The 14184-nt window shown below is 35.1% G+C and overlaps 1 protein-coding gene across 3 annotated transcripts; it reads left to right on the plus strand.

The window, feature by feature from the left end:
- Window positions 1–480: 480 nt before the first annotated feature.
- On the plus strand, window positions 481–6676 carry LOC114239573 (uncharacterized). 3 transcript variants are annotated; one of them, XM_028169834.2, is made up of 5 exons: window positions 481–669; window positions 1521–1594; window positions 1903–3360; window positions 4032–4721; window positions 4997–6676. In XM_028169834.2, the coding sequence occupies exons 2-5, from the start codon at window positions 1528–1530 to the stop codon at window positions 6214–6216; spliced, it is 3435 nt and encodes a 1144-aa protein (XP_028025635.2). In that variant the 5' UTR covers window positions 481–669; window positions 1521–1527; the 3' UTR covers window positions 6217–6676. The 3 variants fall into 3 exon arrangements, with proteins under 3 accessions (XP_028025635.2, XP_028025636.2, XP_028025634.2); XM_028169835.2 differs by having other exon boundaries at window positions 482–673; XM_028169833.2 differs by having other exon boundaries at window positions 632–937.
- Window positions 6677–14184: the final 7508 nt, after the last annotated feature.

Raw genomic sequence — 14184 nt, forward strand, 5'->3', positions numbered from 1 at the left:
ATTATGATTATATATTTTTAGTGTGTGGTCAACCAAATTTCATCACAACAGAGTCTGAGAAAAACAGGTTCAAAGTTTTTTTACGGACAGTTTAATTTACGACCACTTTTTTTTTATCGCTTACATCATGACATGATATTAATTCCTCAAAGGTGCATTTTCTGCATCGCGTATCGGCGAAGTTGTGTGTTTCGTAACGGTTTCTTAAAATACTGTGTCTTTGTAAATATTACAAATTTCTTTACAACATAGGGCTAAAGCATTCTTAACAAATACATCTTTCAGATACTCAGCCGTTTTTTTATTGTGTATATTTAATTGACGGTAAGATCAATTTGTTTCTAATTTTGTAACATCAATCTGACAATTGACATCTGTCATTCATAATACCTTTAATTTATCGACTGATAAAAGTGTTAAAAAAATTGCCTCCGCGAAGCTGACAGTGTACGATATGCCTAAGTTTAGCGGCTAGCTGAAAAGGTGAGTTCGAAAATCAAAATGGCGGAATTAGCGCATTAATGCGCTCTCAATGCTTATAATTCTCATCTCGGTCACAGTGAATCTGAAATGTGTTGTGGTTTCTAAACAAGACAAACCTATGCTAAATTAATAATTGTAGACTACAAATGTCATTTGACATAATCGATTGCCTTATATTTTGAATTCGTAAGTGAGTTATGTGTTATTGGTATTTCGATTTACGCTTCGGCCGAGAGTCAATGATAGGGCAAAAATGCTAAACAAATGCCAGTGATAAAGTTATAATTTTTATGTGTAATTTTAATTTAATTTTATACATGAAAAATGAACACGAGCAATAGATCATTTATGTTGTAGTTTTTAGTTTTCTTTTTAACAATTTGCAAAGCAAAATTGTCAGAGCGTTTTAAAAGTCGTGTACTTTGTAGACATCCTACAACCCCAGTAACTTAAGGTAATAAAAATAAAAATACTCATGTACTTTGAAGATGTCTACATAAAGTTAATTATTTAAAAAAAAAAACAAATAAATAAACGTACTTTATTACCTTAGTTACTTACTTAAAGTTGCTTTGCAATTTTCTAAATCTTGATTTATAAATTCAATCTTTTTTTAACTCTCCAAGCAATGCACTAAGTTAGTTCACATTGAAATTAACAAGGTGTGTCACCATTTTCAAACTTATTTGGACCCATAACCAGCAACTATAAAAATCATATTAATCCATTGCTCTGCATGAAAGAACCAACAAAATTGGATCTTTGTCTAGCTCTGTAGTTGGTGATCCACGTACTGTATTACTGAGGATAGATAAATTCTGTTGGAGGCAATATCATTGTTCTTTACTTCATGATTATTGGTATTCAGGGTTTGGGTAACCTTATTCATGCCTTGTGGCTGTGGTTCCATACTGGAATTCCATTCCATAATAAAGTTTTTGTAAGATCACAAAAAATAATAAAATGAATAATTATGCTAATAAGTAACTCTATAGAACAACTCTTTTTTGATTTTCAAAATGCGAATTTAATTTCAGATAAAATATGGAGCAAGTTGTAATAAAGACTGAAGTACAAAACAATGGAGAAATACTATTGTTTTATGTTGATGGTAAGTTTTAGCAGAACAGCTTAAGCATATTACAATTCTGTGTTGACAATTATTATTCTGTTATAAGAATAATGTAGTCGAGAAGTTCATCTTCATTAGCCGGTGGTAACAAGTTGAACCAAAGGTCCTACCACCAGTTCTACCAATTCTAAGGAATTATAAAATATGGTGTACCTAGTATTCTTGGTATTCGCCTATTTATTTATTCCTTTACGTTATGATTCACGCTTATAATTAAACTCTTAAATTGTTCTTGTATTTGTAATTGTTGAGGATATGTGATAATTAAAATATTATTAATTTTGCAGAAAACGGGGGCACCGAACAAAGTATTCTAACAACAGTTGAGAGTATAGAAAATTCTGGTATAGATTTACAAAATATCAACCCATACACCACTGAAGTTCATTTTGATGAAACTCCTTTTGAAATAAGTCAATCAAACAAATTGACTTTTCCATTAGAAAACTGGACGGATGAAGAAATTCATCGACTTCTTGTCTTCTACAATGATAATAAGCAAGCTTTCGTCACAGGGTCTACAAAGAGGATCCATCTTTGGACTATAGCTTGCAAGACCATGATCTTCAACAAGACTCCGATATCATGTGACCGCAAGCTTAAGTTTCTAAAAGATTCCTATGTTCAAGTGTGCCGAACAAGAACTCAGCAAGGAATGTCTATGGAAATCATAGATTTATGTCATCAAGCATTTGGTGATGACCCAGAAATACATTCAATATTAAGTCAAGAAGAAAAGGTTAGGCCACAGCCAACTCGGGTTGAAGATAGTAGTCTAGTTTTAAAAAAGTTGACCACCAACAAACCTGAACAGAAAGTGGAAAAAATGCTACAATTGTATTTAAAATATAAAAAACAGTTTCAACAAGAACATTATACTAGGAGTCTTTGGGACAATATAGCAATGCAATTAGGTGAAGATGATGGAGTTTTTTGGCAGAAACGTTTCATGAATTACAAACAGCACTACATTGGTTTATTAGAGAAGAAAATGCAGGGTATTGTTGAATTCAATTGGCCCTATATGGCATTATATGACAAAATATTTAAAGACGACATTGAATTTCGTAGGAAATATCCATTTTCTGATGATTCAAACACAAGTAATGAAACATTAACACAACATCACAACATTTGGTTTGAAACCGAGAAAGTTGTTTTGATAAAACATCAATATGATTGTTTTGATGATTTTCAAGATCCGAAGATACCAAAAGGCTTTCTGTGGAACGAAATCAGCAGATTGTTGGACAAACCAGCTGATCTATGTAAAAAGAAAGTTCTCGATCTCAAGAAGGAACATTACATAAAATATGAAAATAACTATGACCTATCCAGTCGAAAACCTCTAGAAATACTTTTAGACTATGTTATATGTAAAGATATTGAATGTGAAATTAGAAAAACCAAAAACGATTCAGACACATTTGAGATTTACAAGTCAGAAGAGGTTGATGAAATAGTACAATTCATATATGACAATACAGAGATATTCAAAGATCCAATATGTCATTTTGTTTGCTTCGGAGTCATAGCTAAAAACTTAAAAAGGAAAGTGAGTAGTGTTAAAAGAAAATGGCAAGAACTTGTGACTTTGTATAAAATTATTTTGGAAGATAAAAAAGAAAATCCAGATATGCAGATAGATTGGAGGTATATAGAGCTGTTTGATAGGATCTTTGCTTATGGAATGGACACTAAATTGCTGGAGGGTTATGAGAAAACTGATAATAATATAAGCTATGGTTAGTGTATTGTGTTTTTGAAACACATTTTTATTTATTTCATGAAGTCATCTTCACGTTCCGCTATTTGGTGATGATCATATTTCATCTCCAAACATCGAATTGAAGCATTCATTATATCGTATCCGTCCCACCCTTTAAATTGTAATGTAAGGAATAGGAAGGTAGCGGTCCTTACCCGTATGGGCTCAGCATACCACCAGTTCTCATACTCATACAACTTTTGAGATAGAACTTATTCCTGAACTTGTATCAACAAGTTTTATCTCTTTATGCACTATACACCGATTGTGTTATCTTTTAGGCCACAATCACTTCATTTTGATTTTGGTTCAGTGTTAATTTATGAAATAGATAGTTTAGCTAGCTAATTTTAAATTTTGTATCCGTTACAGGATTTAAGAATACTCGAAAAGCTGAATTGCACACATAAACTCTCGTTGTTAGGAACCATAATTTTGATGTTTCAAATGGTAGTTTTTTGTATATAAATTACTTAGGACCACTTTTAGGATCTCATTTAGGAAATTACGCACAGATCAGCTATAAAATTAACGAAAACGTAAAAATGTAGATTTATCTCAATAAAGAAAGTTAGACTCGCACTTTATTTCTATTTGCTTTTGTGATGTAAAAATGATTTAAAGTCTCTATTGACATAAATTTTACAGATAAAAAGCAAGCAAGCCTAGAAAAAGACACGAACGGAACCGATTATGAATCAAATGATGAAGTTAATACAAAAAAATCGAAACATTTAGGAGAATCCAAAGCATTTAAGATTCTGGGATACTACCTCAAGAACAAGATTAAATTTCAAAAGACGACGAATAAAAACAAGAACAGCTTATGGAACGTTCTGGCACCACGGCTCGGCATTACTGCTACACAGTGCGCACACAGATTCCGAAATCTAAAACAAGTTTACACAGCATACGTACAAAGGGAAATATGTAAGCCAGAAATGCCAATAATGTGGCCATATTACACACTTTGCAAGAAAGTATTTGGTTATAGAGCCTTGAAAACTAAACTAAAAAATGGCAAAAACAACTCGGACACCGAAGATTGGTCACCGAAAGAGATAAAATTGCTTATAAATTTCTTTTCGAAGAATTTCCATGACATTACCAATAACATTGATGATGCTAGTTATTGGCGTCCCATTGCTGCAGAAATAGATAAGACTACAAACTCTTGTAGGGATAAATTCTTAGAACTGAGAAAGTCATACAGGAAACTCAAGACCCAAATTTCCAGGAATCCCAATGTGAAAATCTCATGGAAATACTTTAAGATGTTCGAAGATATTTATAATTCGAATCGCGAGGGTGAAATGGAGGTGGATGATAACCATGAAGGTATGTAGAAAAAAATAATAATTTAAGGTCATAAGATATACAATTTTGTGCTCATTAAATTGCTATGATATGATTTCCATGTGCAATTTGTATTATATTTCAATAAAAAGAAAACGCATATTTTTTATGAAAATTCGATAACCCTTAAAATAAATAATTGTAAATTCATATCTTCAAAAATCTTGAGTTTTTGTCCAAATTGGGAAGTATAATATTTTTTTTAGAGAGTTATTATTACATTCTCATATACAAATTAATATTCAAATTATTTGCAGACGAAGATTACGAATGTATCATAGTCTTACCTGAAGGAGCTGATATATCAGATATTGAAAGTTCTCAAATGATGATACAAGAAAACTCTGAAAACGGTGAAAATGCACAAGAAGAAGAAAGCATTGCCCAAGAAGAAGAAGACATTGCCCAAGAAGAAGAAAACATTTCTCAAGAAGAAGAAAACATTGCCCAAGAAGAAGAAAACATTATGCAAGAACAAGAAACTACCGAACCTATGGATGTAACTGAACCAACGCAAGAGAACTCTGAAATGATTTCAATAGCCATAGACATTCAAGCTATATTGGATGACACCGATTCACAACCAGCCATACAAGACACGCCTAAAACAATAAAGAAGTGGACGAAGAAGTCCAAGAGGCGTTTGCTAATATTGTACATAAATTATATCCGATCGAACAAAGGAAAAGAGATCAATACTAAAGATATGTGGCGGGATATTGGCAAGAAGCTAGTCCGACGTCCAATAATATGCAAGAAAATGCTGGCTAAACTCAAGAATAGATACCTGCAGAACAAGAGTGATAGGACAAAAGATCCTCTCTCTGATCTACTTGAGAAATTAATCAAATTGAAGCCGAAATTTGTAAAGAATAGAGTTTACAACGACGTCTCCATACCGGCAGACAAAGTGACGAAGGCGTTGAACTATTATTTGCAGTACATTGAAGATTTTTCAAATCCGAAATTCGATAAACGCTTCCTATGGACGGAATTGGCCAATCACGTTTCTGAACCCGTCCCGAAAATCATCAGTAAGATAAATTATTTGAAACAGGCATACAATGACGATTACATAACGGAGGAAAACGCGCAGTTCATTGAAATTTTAAAAGAGATAATCGCTAAAGAGATCGCAATTAATTTGGTTACAGAGATAGAAGTGAAAAGTAATTTAGAATATACGGAGAGTCCTTGGTCCGAAACAGATGTAGAACAGCTGTTAGAGTGGTATTTGAGCAATCTTGATAAGTTTAAACATCCGAAATATGTGCGCTCGTATCTGTGGAAGGAGGCTTCGGAAATTATGAAACGTAGTCCACTAGATTGTTCTAGAAAAATGTCTGAAATCCGTTCGCAGTACCGTAGTTTGGTGAAGCAGGACGATCCTGAACTGGCCACTTGGAAGTTCCAAGCTTTGTGCCAGAAAATTTATGGCACAGGAAAGAAAGGCAATAATACTGTGAATAATTTATAAGTTCTCTGGTCTATTTTTCATTGTAACATATAACATTATTTATTATGCTAAGTATTAGTGATAGTGGAATCCGAACAAAAACAGTTTCACTGTAAAAAATTGCGCCAAGTCCACGTTTATAAAACTCATCTCAATAACATTTGCACTTTACAAAAAAAAGAAGACTTCAATAGCTTTCATTCTCTACAAAAATATGTGAAATACAAAAAAATACCAAGAAACCGTCATAAAGATGAAAAAAAAAAAAAAAATTGTTGAAAATTTAAAAATAAAAAAATAAAAATTTTATCGTACTTGGCGCGCGTCATTGAGTACCCCAAATTTTTCAGGATAAATGAACATCCTTTCAATGTTTAGAAATTTATAAGTAGGTCAACCTATGAAATGCATAAATGTAATTAATGAATTATTATTTCATAATAAGTTTTACAAAAGTTAAGTAAAATCGACATCTCATACGTATGTTATTTGAATTTTTTTCATTTCCCACTCATCTTTTATGATTTGAACTAAACACCCTCTCGTGTTCGCTTATACAAATACAAGCTACTTACGAGTCGATACGTATGTATACGTTGGCTTCAAAACATTTGAAAAAATTCTCAAAGATGTTTTTCAAAGGGTAGAAAAGAATAATAAAGTTTCAGCTGAATCTAAAGGGCTCGAACGCAAAAGTGGTCGATTTGGCATATAATAGCCCAGAGGTATATAGTGAGAGCTGTTGAAAATTACCGTAGTTCTTTCTCAATTTTTCATAAAACGCTAACAAGAGCGAAAAAGACAACCTGGGTAACTTTTTCAGCTTTCACTGTATATTAAAGCAAAATGGTTTTTTTCTCGGGTTGAAATTCTTCCGAAAAATTTTGGGGTACTCAATGACGCGCGCCAAGTACGATAAAATTTTTATTTTTTTATTTTTAAATTTTCAACAATTTTTTTTTTTTTTTTTCATCTTTATGACGGTTTCTTGGTATTTTTTTGTATTTCACATATTTTTGTAGAGAATGAAAGCTATTGAAGTCTTCTTTTTTTTGTAAAGTGCAAATGTTATTGAGATGAGTTTTATAAACGTGGACTTGGCGCAATTTTTTACAGTGAAACTGTTTTTGTTCGGATTTCATATCTTTTTGTTAAGTATTATTTGTTGCTCATTTATTACTTAATAAAAATAAATTATAAATAGTCACTCAGCTTAAAAGCTAATGAAACGCTCAATTAATTAGTGTTTTAATGTTAGGTGCCCGACTGGCATGAGACTCTCGGGTTGTCAGTTCCGGTATCGACCGGGGACGCGTGTATTCCGCTTCAAAGTCTGGCGCGCACTAATTGGGGGTGCGAATGATGCAACAGATGCGCGGGCGCGGGTAGCGCGGGGTGGGTCGTCGCGGCACGGACCTGAGTCACATTCCCTTTGGCTGCTGTTGCCCCGCGAAACGGAACGCTGCGTTACAGTGTAATAATAATCAACATCAACTTTTACAAATTTAAACCGAATTAAATTTTGTTTCAAATGTGAAGGGTAGATGACGCTTGTTCTTAATTATTTCAGAATTTAAAATTAAAATCTGAAAGCCTTGAAACATCAATCCGCATAAATGTAATTTAAAAACTACAGTAAGAGGCTTAAATAAAAAGCTGAACTTAACTCAGCCTTAATTAGAATTTTCTTCGGAATTCAATAGTAAAGTTCAAGTTATTTTGATGAAATCAAAACCGAAATATTCATAGCATCTTAAACAATCACCTACGAATAAATATTAGTTATTATATTATTTATTATTCGTAGACAATCACAACGGTTTTATAGTTTTGGGAAGGGATTTTTTGTAACGCCATCTCGTAAAGTATTTCGGTATTACATTACAAAACAAAATTGTTTCTCCAACAGTAACAACAGTACTTGCTTCGGCAGTACTAAAACTAAAATACTAACAGTAACAACATTAACGTTATTTAATGTATAAACCGTTCAATAAGAACTGCAAACTATCCCCTTGAAGCTACAGTTTATGTAGGAATAATGACTTTTTGGCGGGAACGCGAGGTGTGAAGTTGTGTGATTTGTTTTAATTTGTCTATTTAGTGTTTCTTCGGGTTTAAATATGTAATAATAGTGGTTTATTAACTGTTTAATATCTGTGAAAGTGCACAAATGTGGGAAAATTAAACAAAGCCGCTGTACGTAACTTCTCGGTTTCCTCCAAAAAGTCCACTGAGATCTTAGTAAATGACCACCACCATTTTACTGAGATTATATTTCATTCCATATCATCTCATCTCATTTCATTTCATCCCATTTGATTAATGTCTCAAATTAATCATCTTCATTTCATTTCACTCCATAATATCACATTTCATTTCACTCCATAATATCATTTTTCATAAAAATATGAATATAAATTAAAATAAGACATGACTTAAAAGTCTCAGTTACCAGGTCATAAAATCCATTACAAATAGGAATAATTCCAGCGCACCCTGGCGGCCGTAGATTACCATTCTCGAATATTTATAGTCTGTGGCATGTCACTTTTTACATCGAAAAAAGTCAGGATCGAAATTTTTGAGCGAGCCATAGTTTGTGGTGATAAAATTAATAATTTCAAGTAGATTAATTGTTGTAATTGATATAACTAGTTAATATCAGTAAAATAAAGTTGTGAGTGATTGATATAATATACAATTTAGGGACCAGAAGTACCGTAGAATTAAATAAAATTTCGCAACCTCAAAAAACTGTTCTGCTCACAGTAAACACAGTCGGTAGTCTGGCGCTCCGTTTACAACGGGATTTTTGAACGGAACTTGGCGCCAGATTCTACCGAATCTGTGGATAAATTATATTTAAAAATGTGTTTCTTTTGTTGACCGTACAGGATGGAGGTGGCGCTGTCACGTTAAATCGATTTCGATTTAATCGAACCGATCGATTCGAACCCATTCGTCTATACTAATATTATAAAGAGGAAAGATTTGTTTGTTTGTTTGTTTCGAATAGGCTCCGAAACTACTGGACCGATTTGAAAAAATTATTTTTCCATTAGAAGCCGACATTGTCCCTGATGAACATAGGCTACTTTTAATTATTTTTTTTTTATTTTTTTTTTTTGGTTTCATGTGTGTTTTAATGTTTCCGAAGCGAAGCGAGGGCGGGTCGCTAGTGTTGGAATATATTCAGGATGCAAAAATCTTTGAAATATACTAGTATTTGAAACATAGTTTTTTATTTATTTATTGTTATACTAGCTGACCCGGCAGACTTCGTAGTGCCTCAATGGATAAATAAAAGACCTAAACTTTTGTATAAAATAAACTTGAAACAAACAAAAGGAATCCGTCCGACGGGGGACACATCAAAGGAAAAACAAAATTATTTGTTTTTATATAATTCCGAGCATTTTCATATTTATTCATATTCTTTTAAACCTTCTCTGGACTCTCACGAATAATTCAAGACCAAAATTAGCCAAATCGGTCCAGCCATTCTCGAGTTTTAGTGAGACTAACGAACAGCAATTCATTTTTATATATAGAGATTAGTATTGGTGGTAGTCTAAGGGCCTATTCCAGCTAATGCTACTACTGTGGGAATTTGCTAACACTAGCCCTAACAGCAGTGTTTCGCAGAATCTACCACCGGATCAGAATAATAATAATAATAATAATAATATTATTTATTCAAGCCTCTTAAAATACAAACACGTACAAAAATACTTAACACTAGTATAATAATATACATGGCTTTTTTATGAGGTATACCATAACAATATTCCCTGACTTTTATGCTAGGAAAACCTGTGTTACAAAAGTCAGTGGTTCAGTGCTAGGTCACCAGGTAAAGAAAGTTAACCAGGAAGAACGATCTGTAAGAATATAGTACGTACGTGTGTGTGTGTGTGTGTGTGTGTGTGTGTGTGTGTGTGTGAGTGTATATGTGTTAGTGTGTGTGTGTGTGTGTTTGTGTGTGTGTGTGTGTTTGTGTGTGTGTGTGTGTGTTTGTGTGTGTGTGTGTGTATGTGTGTCATACAATAAAGTATAAAATATTATTATATATTATATATTCTTATATAAAATATTAATTTAAAATTAGCTACAATAAATCAACAGTATATCATACTATATATACATCATTATACATTTTTACAACACGACTTGTTCTGTTTCAAAATAGTCTAAGTTTAAGAGCCAAGACTTCAGATTATTTTTAACGTCATACCTATTTAAGCTATCTATCTGCTGAGATATATTTACTTTATTATAAATTCTGCTACCTGACGAATAAATCTGTCGTCTGGCAAATTCCGTCCTACAAGCAATAGTGTCAAAGGCCGGTTTTCGTCTCCTCGTGGAAAGTGAAGTTTCTTTAGGTATTTATGGGAGGCAGGAGTGCTGTCGCAGAACGGACCTGTCAATGGGTTGGACAGATTTTCTGCTTGCAAATATTAAAAATTTGGTTTTGTCAATGTTTAGAGTTAGTAGGTTGCGGTTCAGCCATGTCATCGTCTGCTTCATTGCAAACTCAGCATTTTCAATTGCCTCTACCCACGTGTTGCCTGAAACTATAAGTGCTGTATTATCAGCATATGCAAAGAGACGACAGTAGGGGTAAGATTGACTACAAAGATCGTTTACATAGAGCAGGAACAAAGTGAGCCCAAGAATACTGCCCTGCGGAACCCCGTACTCAATTTGCTCCGGCTTGCTTATATGAGGACCGATCTTGGTACATTGTGTACGATTTGACAAATAGTCGCTGAAAAGAGACAGAACGTTACCTCTGACTCCCAGAACTTCCAATTTATTGATCAGAAGAGGGACACAGACAGTGTCAAATGCCTTAGACAGATCTAGAAAGATACCAAGACACTTTTGTTTGCGTTCAATTTCCGCAACAGTGTGCTTAACTAGCGAACTTACAGCATCTTCAGTGGAAATGTTCTTTCTAAATCCAAACTGATGATCTGAAATTATTTTATTGGAATCTAAAAAGCCACTCAATGCTTTATTCAGAAATTTTTCCAGAACCTTCGATAAAGTTAAAATTAAATTAAATAAGTAATAACAATTAATTAATTAAGTTTAAATGGCGACTCACTGAGGAGATCGGCGAGAATCAGTCGGTTGTGTCTTTGTGGATCTACCCTCAAAAATAGCACTTTTAAACTACCCTCTCTTTTTATGACAGCGTTATGGAAAATTTAATCTTCAACGTTTGGGTAGTTAAGACTTGAAAACGTAACAAATGAAGTCGCTTTCTTGTTCTAAAATTAGTATTATCTATCTTTTTTTTATCGCTTAGATTTGGTGGAAAAGTTCACGGCCGACCTGGTGTTAAATGGTTACAGGAGCCCGTGGACATTGCAATTTTTTAAATTTTTTTTGTTTAGTACCTATAAAACATTTATGTAAAACGGGTTTACCACATAGCAAGGAAAATTATAATAGCATTAACAAAAAAGACATGCATTGCACATGTGACCGTAATTATAATAGTCGACTTTGAATTATTGCTCACCCATTTAGAAGTAATAAAAATTAAACAGAATCATGATTTAATTTTTTTACTGCTATATATAACAATATGTATTTCGATGATGTCTAAGTATACATGGTATACATTTTGTCAATTGACGTCAGTAAGTATCTACAGTCGGCGTCGATGCGCCACTTCGATAAAGCGGCACGACACGAGAACCCTCTCATCGTGGCCGCCGGTAACTACATTCCCGATCCTGCGGACAGAATGGAAAGCAGTCGACATCGCCCAAAACACGTCATCTCGGATCCTCCCGATCCACTAACGGTGCTTTTAGGTACTTCAAGCACCGGTCACCGTTCTCGTCGAACCCGTCGCTTGCGACGAAGGGCTCGACGAGTAAATTAACTCTCAGACACAGCCCACTGAGTTTCTCGCCGGATCTTCTCAGTGGGTCGCGTTTCTCAACCGGTGGTAGATTCTGCGAAGCACGGCTCTTGCTAGGGTTCGTGTTAGCAACGTCATCAGGTTTGAGCCCCGTGAGCTCACCTACTAAGGTTAGGGTTACGCTGAAATAGCCTCTCAAGGCTCTCAGCTTAGGTAGGAAAAAAAAAAAAAGAAAAAAAAAAAGTCAATTGACGTAAGGGTATATAAACGAATGGCTCACCTTGGGTTAAGAGGCAATGTGAGGAGCCCATAATGAGATATGAGATTGAATGAAACTTGAGATTTCACTGAATACTTCGCCGCAGAAGCAAAACCCGCAAAAACAAGTTTCATCACAATTAAAAGGCTTAGGAACGCATAGAGGACAAACATACGAACTTTAGTTTATAATAAAGATTAGAATCGAATAAAATGTGAAAATTTTCAATTAACGAAACGCGACCTTGTATCTCTTTCTGTCCCGAGGCCTAGGGGGCGGTCGGGATATGTGGGACTCGGTGACTGAAATTGTTAAATGTAGCGTGCTAGAGTTCTGGTAGTGCGCCGCGCGACCTCGTTCCCTCAGATCGTCCAGTAACCTTCAGAGAGGGGAGACCGCCTCCTTCAGTAATCGTAGCCGATCGAGAGGGTTTCTCCGTAGCAAGGCTCGGCGGATCTCAACGGATCTGTGCGGAGTGTGACCAGCACTTTTTTCCGCCACCTCCTTCTGCGAGAAAGTGGACTCGCAGACGCGATGCATCATCTTTCAGGTATCGTTGTTTTCGGGCATCGTAGCCACAAGCGTAGGTCGGCAGCGACAGCGACTTTATGTCACTAAGTTGTTATTTTTTTTCTATCTCGAAGGTTGTTTTCATCATCATCATCATCTCAGTCTGTCCACTGCTGAACATAGGCCTCTCCAATTGATGTCCAGTGCAGTCGGTCCGTTGTCACCTGCATCCAACGTGACCCAGCGATTCTCACTAGCTCTTCGGTCCATCTGGTAGGTGGCTGTCCCACACTGAAGGTTGTTTTAACTTATTTATTAATGTACTTTGGTACAGCAAGACTTTTGGTCTTTTGTCGTTTGTACTGTTTCATATGAGCTGTCCTGGATTGTAGTTCTTTAATGAAATCCTAAATTGTGTTGGACACGCTTTGCTATTTGTAAATTGCATTGAATTACTCCCCGACTCGGGCTCACGCCAGTCATCGTCGAAGACCTAGACATGTCCATATGGATCCTTCCGATCCACTAACACTATTATTAGACGCCTGGTACGCGTCGAACTTGGCATTCGACGTGCAACCTAACTCATATACCAGCCCATTAAGCTTTTCACCGGATCTTCGCCGTAAATGGAAAGGGTTCTTGACTAGGTACGAGTACTACCAGTACTCCTTCCTTCTTAAAAAATAATAATAATTTGTTTTCCCACAAATTATGCATTTTCACAAATGTTAAATACTTAATTAATAAGTCACGTTACAACTTAAAAGCTGAAGAAACATAAAATTAACATATTAAAACAATGTGTATTACTATTCTACTCTTGTTCCCGCCAAAAAGTTCCAACAACAAACAGCGTTTTATTGCCAGAACATGAACTAATAATTTCTAGAATCTATTAAATGAATTTTAATAAAACAGTTAAACCTCTATGAGCAGCGAAGATTTCGTTTCAGTCTGTAGGGTTGGACAGGCGTATACGTAATGTTTTTGATAGATTTACGTCTCAATAAGAACGATAGTATTCATTTCGTGTTACTCCTGGGGTTCGGCAAGCACAAAGCACGGTCGAATAAAAAAAACGGTGCGCGTGCAACCACCGGCTGTTTCTTTAAATGGCCTGTGGTGTGTGGTTGGCCCGAAATTCGATAAGGCTATGCGTCACGATAACAGCCTTATCGTTGCCGCCGCTGACTACTCCCCGAATCCTGATCACGGAGGAGCCAGTCACCGTCGACGCCTTAGACACGTCCTTACGGATCCATCAGATCCAATAACCTTTGCATTAGACGCCCTCAGCTCTAACACTTGGAGCAGGCTTAGGGACTCTGGTAAC

The sequence above is a fragment of the Bombyx mandarina genome, chromosome A1 (assembly GCF_030267445.1).
Source record: "Bombyx mandarina strain Sakado chromosome A1, ASM3026744v2".
NCBI lineage: Eukaryota > Metazoa > Arthropoda > Insecta > Lepidoptera > Bombycidae > Bombyx > Bombyx mandarina.